The 9,963-nt window shown below is 43.5% G+C and overlaps 2 protein-coding genes across 2 annotated transcripts; both read right to left on the bottom strand.

Annotated features, from left to right (window-relative positions):
* Positions 1 to 3,328: 3,328 nt before the first annotated feature.
* On the bottom strand, positions 3,329 to 5,234 carry LOC146001136 (uncharacterized). Its single transcript, XM_083138426.1, has one exon. The coding sequence runs from the start codon at positions 5,199 to 5,201 to the stop codon at positions 3,960 to 3,962; it is 1,242 nt and encodes a 413-aa protein (XP_082994552.1). The 5' UTR covers positions 5,202 to 5,234; the 3' UTR covers positions 3,329 to 3,959.
* Positions 5,235 to 8,586: 3,352 nt separating this feature from the next.
* On the bottom strand, positions 8,587 to 9,569 carry LOC146001766 (uncharacterized). The gene has a single exon (XM_083139485.1). The coding sequence runs from the start codon at positions 9,565 to 9,567 to the stop codon at positions 8,587 to 8,589; it is 981 nt and encodes a 326-aa protein (XP_082995611.1). The 5' UTR covers positions 9,568 to 9,569.
* Between the last annotated feature and the right edge of the window lie 394 nt (positions 9,570 to 9,963).

Here is a 9,963-nt window from a genome sequence, read left to right as displayed (position 1 = left end):
GTAAAATATAAGGAGTTAAGTGACTGAGTTTATTTAGTAAGCACTCCAATAGATTATTAAGAGGGTGAAGTTAGGGGAGAAGGATTTGCACCATACTTACCTCCGGATCGCCTGGAATGTTCGGCTGGGCGCTGGTCCCGCTGGCTGGCCTGAGGCGTCTCGCCTCTGGACAGGCCCCGGCTTGGGCCCCACGGCTTCTGGGTGTCCTTGTAGGTGTAGACGATTCTCCCCGTCCGGCACTGTCGCGCTCTCGCGACCCAATCTCGATCCTTGGCGTACTCGTTGGCTCTTTCTCCCGAGGCAGAAATCAGAAATCAGAAATTTTAAGTTTTCCCGGCCCCCAAAGGCCCACCGGGATGAGTGGGGCCCAGCACAGGTCTGCGGCAACGCCTCGTCTTGTAAGCGTCCCCCTAAGGTTCGGGGTTCTCTGAGTGAGTACCCTTCCCCCTCGGGGCCCTCCATAGCATGCTTGTTAGGGAATACCTAAGAAAGCACACCTAGTGTGTTATGAATCAAACGGTGTCTGCCTGGTGTGGCACTTACCGGAAATGTAATTAAAAGGCGAAAGAGAAGGTGAAGATAGAAGAGAGGAAAGATAATAGCTTTTTGCCTGATAGAGGAAAAAACCTGCCGCATGCATAAATTGGTAGTAAAAACCTCCTAGTTTAATTAATTCGCAACATTCGTGTGCGGGTATACTTTTCGATTATTTAATCCAGTAAAAACCTCCCGAAGAAGGGAGGAAAACCTGGGCGTGACAGTGACAGTGGCTTTATGTTTGGATGGTATTATTTGGTTAGGTGGTGGTTTTTGGGTACCAGATTGTTGGGGTTGGGGTAGGTTTTGGTACTGGAAGCATCCTATTAAGAGATATTCTAATGATTTCAAACTAATTGGGTATGTTAGTGGGGAGATTTTTCTAACTACTCAGCTTTACGCTGACTCGCCTGAAACTAAAGTATTATTAATTGGTTTGGTTAGGTTGGTATGGTATACTTTGGGATGGGTTAATGTAAGTTTTGAGATAGACGTCTTTGTCGGAGTTAGAGGAGTCTGGGTCGGGTCAGTCTGGGTATTCGGTAGACAGTCAGGAGTGACTGGGTGGTCCGCAGAGCTATCCCGACCCAGGCCGGCACCTCCCGGAGACCAGTTGGGGTCGCCTCCCCTTCCCCTGACACCTCGCCTCAGTAAAACATCGGAGAAAAAGGGGACTTGCGCTCCTACCCGGGGGAACCACATTTCGTGCCCATGTGCCTGCCTATACTGCCTAGGACAATTTCCGAGTCGGTCAGTAATTATCTTCCAATTGGTTGACGCGACACACACATGGTCCCCGGTGCCCCACCCAAGAAGGCATGTAGGAGTGCGGTGCTGTCGGGGGTCACAGCTGGTTCACGGGCCGGCTGCTTTATTGCACGTGGGGAACCCCCCCCAGGCCTCCCAGTGCTCACGACTAACGCCAGCCCGATCACCGCGTTCCTTCCAACTTCCCCGCTGAATCGGCCCCTAGCCGCCCCTTGCTCAGCGTTCCCCGACTCTTCAGCGGGAAGCGACCTCGAGGGCCGCGGACAGTGTAATTTTTGGGTTCTCAGAGAGAGAGCGGATTAGCTTCTGGGATCCCAACTGCAGTAGGCTGCTCCGGCTTATGTCTCGCCAATCACCCGGGGTGCTTCTGAGTCAAGTAATAGCTTTGCGCAGGACGACAAGGGCTTCCTCGAACGGGGTCCTCTTCTGGAACAGGGGAGCTCCTCAGTTAAACTTTAGAAAGATACCAGGTGTTGGCTTGGCTTCCCCCCCCAGGCCCCCGGAAGGACCGACCCCGGTCGGTCTCACTCCGCGCGGTCCCCAGTCGGACCAAGCGGCCCTTGTAAGGACCACCAACTCACCCCGTGCAGACTTGGTATAACACCGCAAGGTATCCACCTACACGCCCCTCCTAGCTGCCCAGTCTGGCTAAGCGGCTCGTTGTCTGGGTGTGTCGTCTGCTTCGGTCTCGTATCCTGGTTGTCTCTGGTCCGTCCTGGATCTCTTCCGACTGCCATCCAGCCCTTGCGATGCTCGCCGAAGACGAATCCACTGCTTACATCCCACGAGCCTTGTGAAGAGGGTTGAGATCGTTCCGCTTTGCCGTGAAGTCTGGTGCTCGTTCGGTCATGTTCCCTAGACAACGATCTTGTTAAGACAGTTGCCGTAGACTATTGCTCTTTTCTAATATGCCGCCGGTCGTTCTAAGAAGAACGCCCGGCGAGACCAGATGCTCTGAGACATTTCATTTCAGACATTTCGTACCTTCCTAAGATAGGGAGCATGTGCAGACCCGGCACGCGCAGCCACGAGCCCATCAGGTCCTCTCCCGAGGCAGGTTGTTAGCCCCATTTATAGTGCTCTCGGGATTTGGGAAATGCTGAAGATAGGTTTTCCGGGTATGGCCGCTAACGAAGGCGTATAGGGGTGTGGAGTTAGGGCCCCACACTTTCTTGATCACGGCCAAAGGTGGGAGTGATGTCATCGGCACTACACCCCTGGCCGAATTTACCCCCCAGGGAAATTTTATGCGACGCTGGGTGGGCGCCGGAGCCGCTTGAACAGGTGGAAAAAAAAATCCCTGATTCCCTCGCCGGGATCGAACCTGCGTCCCTCGCATGGTAGTCAGACGCCCTAACGACTGACCTAACGAGGCTCGCAAGCTACACGTGATTCCAACTAGAAAATTTAGAATATATAAGTTACATTAATTTAAGAATAGCTATATGTATCATTGATTTGAAATGGTAAGATCTTACACTTCACTGTCATGTCTTTATTGAAAACCTGTCTCCTCTTGTTATCGAGTAACAACAAACATTCACATCAGAATTGAAATCCATAGCGGAAAATATCTTCAAACATCAGAATAATAAAGGGAAAATTGTTAACATTATTGTGATTTTTCAGTAGTTGAATTTCGTGTATAACACGCACAAGTCCTTAACTTTCGGACGAAGCAGGATACATACGGTCAGTCAAGGAACACTTCTGTGTTGTAACGGTTCCATTGGAAGTTAATGGGATTGTTACAGCTAGAAAGTGTCCGTCACTGTACAGTGGAATCCACTAGTATTGCTCGGCAAATTGTCCATGACTATTTTCATTAATTTTTCTCTTACATCCTATGTGTTTTTAAGCGATGGATTTTTATGTATGCTGGTGCAGAAGTTGTCAACAGCTTGTTTTGAGTTGTATTTTAATTCTTGGGTCAAATCAAGTGAACGAACATGGTGATGGACAATTTGCACGGTAATACCCATGGAACCCACTGTACAAATAATAACACCTCACCTACTATTCATTTATTTACTTTTATTTGGGATTACCGCTTAGCAGTTTTCCCATATCTATCTATATACTGTACCTAAACTTACATTTTTTAGTACATTATTATTAAAAAAGAAACTATCAATAAAAAATTGTTCTACTAAATCGTTAAGCCACATTTTTTAAAAAAAAGATAACAATATATATCCAACTGTAATGTTAGGTTCACAAATCAAAGATTCCAAACACTGTGGAAGAGGAATTGCACAGTTTACAAGTGTTTTGTAGAATGTCTCTCTTTCTTGTGTTTATCTATTGCACTCAAATATAATATGGTGTATATCTTCCTTATTGTCTCATGTACAGTTTGGGTTTTGTACAATCCGAATCTTTTGTAAATGACTTTTAGTAGTTGTATGTCCTGACCTAATACGATTTAGTAATACTATCACATTCCTTGTACCTTGAACTTTTGTAAACCAGGGCCTGATGCTATTGAAATTTGCTATCCTCTGATAAAAACGGCCCGCATTTTGAAATTCACCTTTGCACCATTCCTTCCAGTTTCCCTTAAACTTTTTCTTCACCCTCGGTAGAAGGTATGTGTACCATGTTTTCAGCTCCAGGACAGGTTGAATTACCCTAGCTTGTTTTGCACACCTCACCTACTTCATCATACATTGCTCCAACAGCTCTATCACAGCCTCTGTCAGGCGTTTTCTGTACACACGGTTCGTCTTGAAACACGAGCACACAAACTGTGACCTGTCCGCCGTGGCAATCTTTTGGAAGCTGTCCACGGACGAAGGATCCATCATATCCTCCATGTCAGAATCTTCCATGAGTGTGAAGGGGAGATAGAGCACTGAAGCTATTCGACCGTAGTTAGACAACCCCCTGTAACTGCGTTGGAAGTCGGAGAAAGAATAGTCCTGGAGCTCAACGTCCACGCTGGAAAGTGTGGACGTGAATGTCTTCCAGTAGATGGCAAGAAACTTTTCCAAGTTTTCCTCCCTCATGTCCCTCACCGTCGAGGTGTGCAAGAAGAGGGAAACATCTGTGGCTGGTGGAGCGTAACGTCCAAGTTGTAGGTCCACGAACTTCACGTCAGAGATCGCGTTCGTGTCAGAATATTTGAGGAGCATGTTGTTGGTCCAGAGGTCCCCGTGGCAAACGACGTTCAGGTGCTTGGTGGAAGGTTTCACAAGTTCCCAGACAGTGATCCACACTTTGCGTATCCTTTTCACTTCACTCTTTGCAAAATCACTATAGTCCGGCAAAAGTGAACAAACTGCCAGGAACGATTTGTAGCCACCCTCTGCCCACTCATGTGATGGATGTTTTTCCGATTCGTTGAAAAGTGTCTCGTAGAAATCGTACACCTCATTCAGGGGCTTCCCCATCTTCTTCTCCAGAACAAACGAGGCAGCATGCATTCGAGCTAAGGACTTCAACACGGCAACGCAGTGGTCAAAGTCCATCGGAAGTTTCTTGTCGATTAACTGGTATCCAGCAACTACCAGGTTCTCCATGATGAGCAGCTGCGGATCCGCGAGGTAGCAGTTGGGGACTGGGAGCTCAATTTGAGGAACCACTCGTTGTATATCACGAATCACTGTTCCGTACATGAAAGCTTCTTTTGTGAATGCTCTCAGTGACGAGACGAATTCCTTCTGGCTCTCTTGAAGAGGAAATCCCTTCGCGAAGAAGTATAGGACCTTCTTCTGGGAGTCGTAAAGAACGGTGACCGTCAGTTTTAGATGAGATCCTAGAAATCCGCTGAGGGAGCCGATAGGCTCCGCTTTGTACTCCAGCACGGTGAAGTCCGAATCTCCCAGGCATCTTTTCGTCACCTTCTTGCAGTCGTTCAGTGAAACTATCTTGCTAATTTGCTCCTCAGAATTCATATTGCGTTTGTAGTGTTCTGCACAAGACTGGGAAACATTCATTACTATTTCTTGTCTTACATTCACGAAACTTTATATTTCACCTGTATTCACTTGCCTCACAGATTATGAAATTTATTGCTCCTGGTCCTGTGCCAAAACCACAGAAAATGGTCATAAATATTTTATGGCTTCTTTTTCTTCGAGCCTTTTATATGCAGGCGTGCTATTCAAAGAACTTGTGTAATTTTTTTGCGTAATGTGTTACATAAGGTGCTGGAAAATGCATTAATTTTGTTTACGAAGAACAAGCCGGGTTGACGCTCAGGACTGCACTTCTACCCTGAAGATGAGATTGACGTTAGCTCTCGAAAGGTTGGAATCTTTTCCACAACTTACCTGGTCGACAGCCCGAGAGAATATTTTCATCATGACAACATGTCTCTTTGCATTGTTGCTATCACGTAATACATTGTAATATTTTATGTCAATTAAATTTTGAGGAGATAGGAGTGGTTTATTTGCACGTTCGAGATTCGGTTTTGAAGGTAACCACTTTGCCACTTAACCTACGCATTGCACAAATTTCTATCAGTGTGTGTTGGTGTTATCTTCCTGTTACTCTCCAATGTACAATAAAATGGATTTTTGCAATAGAAGGGGTCCCGTCCCGGGTTCGATACCCGGTGGAGACACATAGTGATTCGGATCCTACTTTAAACTGTAGGTCCAGTCCCTATTAGCCTAAAGTGGACTTCAAACACCAAATCAAATCAATCAATGAAAGCAAGGCTGCAATTGTCAATTTCTGAGCGGACACGCGAGAATATTACAATTCTTATAAGAGTGTGATGCTGAATTCCAAGGACAAATGCGATATGGGATTAGAAAAGGGTTTATCAAATTTGTAAACGATTGCGTAGTTTCATATGAGCTAGGAACACTTAGATTTACGATGCTGCATGAAACAGCATGATTTCTTTGTGCAAAGGGTAAACCTCTTGGTAAATGCATTATTTCCCACGTACAAATTCTTTGTTTAGAGAAAGACGAATATCTTTCCGTATCAGAGGGTGGAAACCTTTCAAGGCTGGGTTACGTCGTACGAACAATATTAACGTTTACATTCTCGCCGACCTTCGTGGCGGAGCGATCAGTGACTCTCCTAACTGTATATCATGCAACGTGCCTGACTCTTTAGCCCACAGGATAACGAAGTGTCGAAACTCCTCCACGGCATGGAACAAATTGCGAACAATGCTCAGTCGTATATGCCGCACCTCATTAACAAAGTTTACGGATACAGATATAGTTTTTCCTGATTTCAATTTTTTTCCACCAACAAAACAACGAGCAGTACAATGGTTGATAACAGAATACTTATTATATATATATTTCACAATGACGAGAGTAGTTTTCAGAAACAATTCAGTATCTTCTTGCAAGAACAATACGAAAAAATTCCTCTCCAAGCAAGGAAGAAATGGTATGCTTTATACTTAATTTAGGTCATACAAAAATGTAAAGGTTAACCAGATAGAAATACAAATTATAATAGCAGTAATACACTTATGTCAAAAACAATGTAATTCCATAACTTGTATATCAGAATGAGACAATAAAAAAAAAAGAGTGGTTAGCACAGCGAGCTACAACGCCAGGGGCCCCGGGTTCGAATCGTGTGCGTTCTTTGTGAGCATCAATTTCATCTATCATCGCTCATCCTCATCTTCGCGATTAATCAAACGTAGCAGATCCATTCATTGGATGCTGGATGAGTTTCTGCTAGATTTATGAAGGAAAATTGTCCACCCAAGATAACCTGATCCGGAAATTTACGCAGTCTCCCTCGCGTGGTATTCAGATCGACTCAACCACCGCAGGTCAGTTTTACAAACATGTAAACTTTTCTGGTGTTTTAAACTAATTTTTGTATAGATTCTCTCACGTACATAACTATCGACCTGCCATTATTTCAAATACTCATTTATTTAGAGTAGATTGATGTGTACAGAATTATATAAAATATGTTCATTTCTTTGCCGTGTTTTCGAAATAAAAACTATTTTGATACCTTCTTTTTTGTTACCACAGGTTTGTATTATTCACGTGCCCTATTGAATATTTATGTACGCGTTGAATGACTTAATGAGTTAATACTACATAAAAATCTTGGATTTAATTGTCATAGTTGCCAGATACAAAGAAAAAGTGAAACAAACGTAGGATGCAAGTATATAGAGAGCATGTACAGTGGGATCCATAAGTATTACCGTGCAAATTGTCCATCACCATGTTCGTGCACTTTATTTGACCCAATAAGAGCTTCAAGAATTAAAAGAAAACTCAAAACAAGCTGTTGACAACTTCTGCACCAGCATACATAAAAATCCATTGCTTAAAAACACACAGGATGTAAGAGAAAAATTAATGAAAATAGTCATGGACAATTTGCATAATAATACTCATGGATCCCACTACTCTTTATTGTTCGATAAGTAAATAATATTCACAGCATCTAATTTTGCATCAAAGCCTACTAATCCTATGAAAACTTCAAAAGTTGTGGAATGAGAACTCCTGCGGCCACCTAAAGGCTAAGAAACTGCTAACAAAAAAGTGCCAGTTGACAGAAAATCCTAGCTTCGAAAGTGGTAAACTTAAAATTCTACCGGATTCGAACCTGGAACACAGATACATACCCCCACACACAAACACCATGTATGTGTTATCACCAAGATGCAGTAATACATGAACACATCTAAATGTGTACAGTCAAGGTCAAACGTGTAATTTAGCAAGACAATAACATCAACATAACAGACAGGTGAAACTTTCTGCAGGACAAATAGTGCAGGGAAAAGTATACTTAAGCTCATTTTGTCTTTGTTCCATTACAATTGCCCTCGGCACTCACCGTGTGGCTAATATAGTGAACATGGACTTGTTACTAGAGTTAAAAACGACGTTACAAACGTATTGATTTTTTTATTTTGTTAAGTAGCCTACATGTCACATATGAACATTCTATGCTTTAAACTGTGGGAAAGTCCAACATGTCCCATTTACACATTAAGAGAAGCTATCAGTGTTCAAATAAAATATTTGCTTACCAGTTTCAAATGCCATAGTCTCTTTAACAACTGAAAGACTGTTTTCTGTAAAAGTTGTAATCTATATTCTTTTCGAACCAGATAAAAATAGTGGGAACATTTTGTGTACCAAGAAGCTACCATGTTTCATTTTTTCTTAAGGGTAAATGATAATAAAAGTTCATATTAAAGTAATATTTTCTTCACTTTTTCATTTCTGATACCACAGAATATTTGATGATTGTCCTCACTTACTCTCGTTGCAGATATGGTTTTCAAAGTCAATTCGCGATCCCTTGAATACAGTAAATACTTTATTTACATACAGAAAACAATTCATCTATTGCGTTTAGTACACGATCTCTATACTTGGAATCAGTATTGAATGCTTTTAAGGCTGGAGCTGACCTATCCTGCCTTAGGAAATTGTCGAACGCATCAGAAGACCCTACGTCGACGACATCTTGCAATTCCTCTTCGTCCATGAGGATCATTGGGAGGTAGAGCACAGCGCACACGTACCCCAAATTCCTCACATCTTCAAAGCTCGTCTTCAGTGCTTCGAAGGGAAACTCTGGCAACTCGATCCCAGCCCTAGATACGCCTTCAGTAAAAGTATTGTAATAAACTCGCAGTAGTTGTTGCAAATGTTCGTCCCGAACCTGTCGACTGGTAGAAATATGAAGAAACATGGCAATGTCAGTTGCTGCTGGGCAATACTTATCGAGTTGGAAATCAACAAACTTCACACCGTCCGCTTTTCCGTTCTTGTTGTAGTGGACGAGCATATTGGTGAGCCAGAGATCCCCGTGGCAGATGACATTAACATATTTAGAGGAAGGTTTCGTCATATCCCATACGGTGTTCCAAACTTTCAAGACCCTCTCCTCATCTTCTAGGAACTTTCTGTACTTAGGCACTTCCTTAGCTAGAGTTTTGATGCACCTGTACCCAGACTGAATCCAATCGTAACTAGGATGACCTTCTTTTCTAATAAACATTCTTTCGGATAATTCGTACACTTGGTCTAGAGGCTTACCTAGTTTCTTTTCTAATATTACCGAGGCCACGTGAAGTCTCGCCAAATGTTCCAAAACCTCGCAGCAATCTCCGAAACAAAGTGGCTCCTTCCTGTTTGGAAGAACGTAACCAGACGCTACAAGGTTTTCCATCACCAGTACGTCGGGCTGCGTGAAGTAGCACTCGGGGACTGGTAACTGAATCGACGGAGCGTGAAGTTTCAGGTCAGCTATTATCATCTTGTAGAAGTTCACCTCCTTGACGAACATTCGCATGTCGTCCTTTGACTTTCATGCTGGGGAACACTTTTCGCAAATAGCTTCAAATGCTTCTTCTTGTTCTGGTGGAAAATGGTCACGGTAAGGTTCAGGTGAGCTCCCATAAAACCTGACACCTCCCCTATAGGCTCTAGTTTGTAGTTGAGGATTTTGAAGTCTGCGTTTCCCAAAAGCGTCTTCACGCATTTCTTGCAGTCGTCTTCTGTAAGTACATCTAGCACCTGGTCTGATGAATCCATAGTTGAAGACTGGAACTTATCTGGTCCTTCCACTGTGCAAGTTGTACGTACAAGAAATAAGCGTCTCTGTGACTTAATACGAGCATTCTGGTTTCAGCTCCTATCACAGGAAATCGGAAACAGATTGCTCGTAAAGTTAATGCTACCTCAGACA

This window comes from Lepisma saccharinum, chromosome 17 (assembly GCF_977018435.1).
Source record: "Lepisma saccharinum chromosome 17, izLepSacc3.1, whole genome shotgun sequence".
NCBI lineage: Eukaryota > Metazoa > Arthropoda > Insecta > Zygentoma > Lepismatidae > Lepisma > Lepisma saccharinum.
This window is presented reverse-complemented; position numbering and strand designations above follow the sequence as displayed.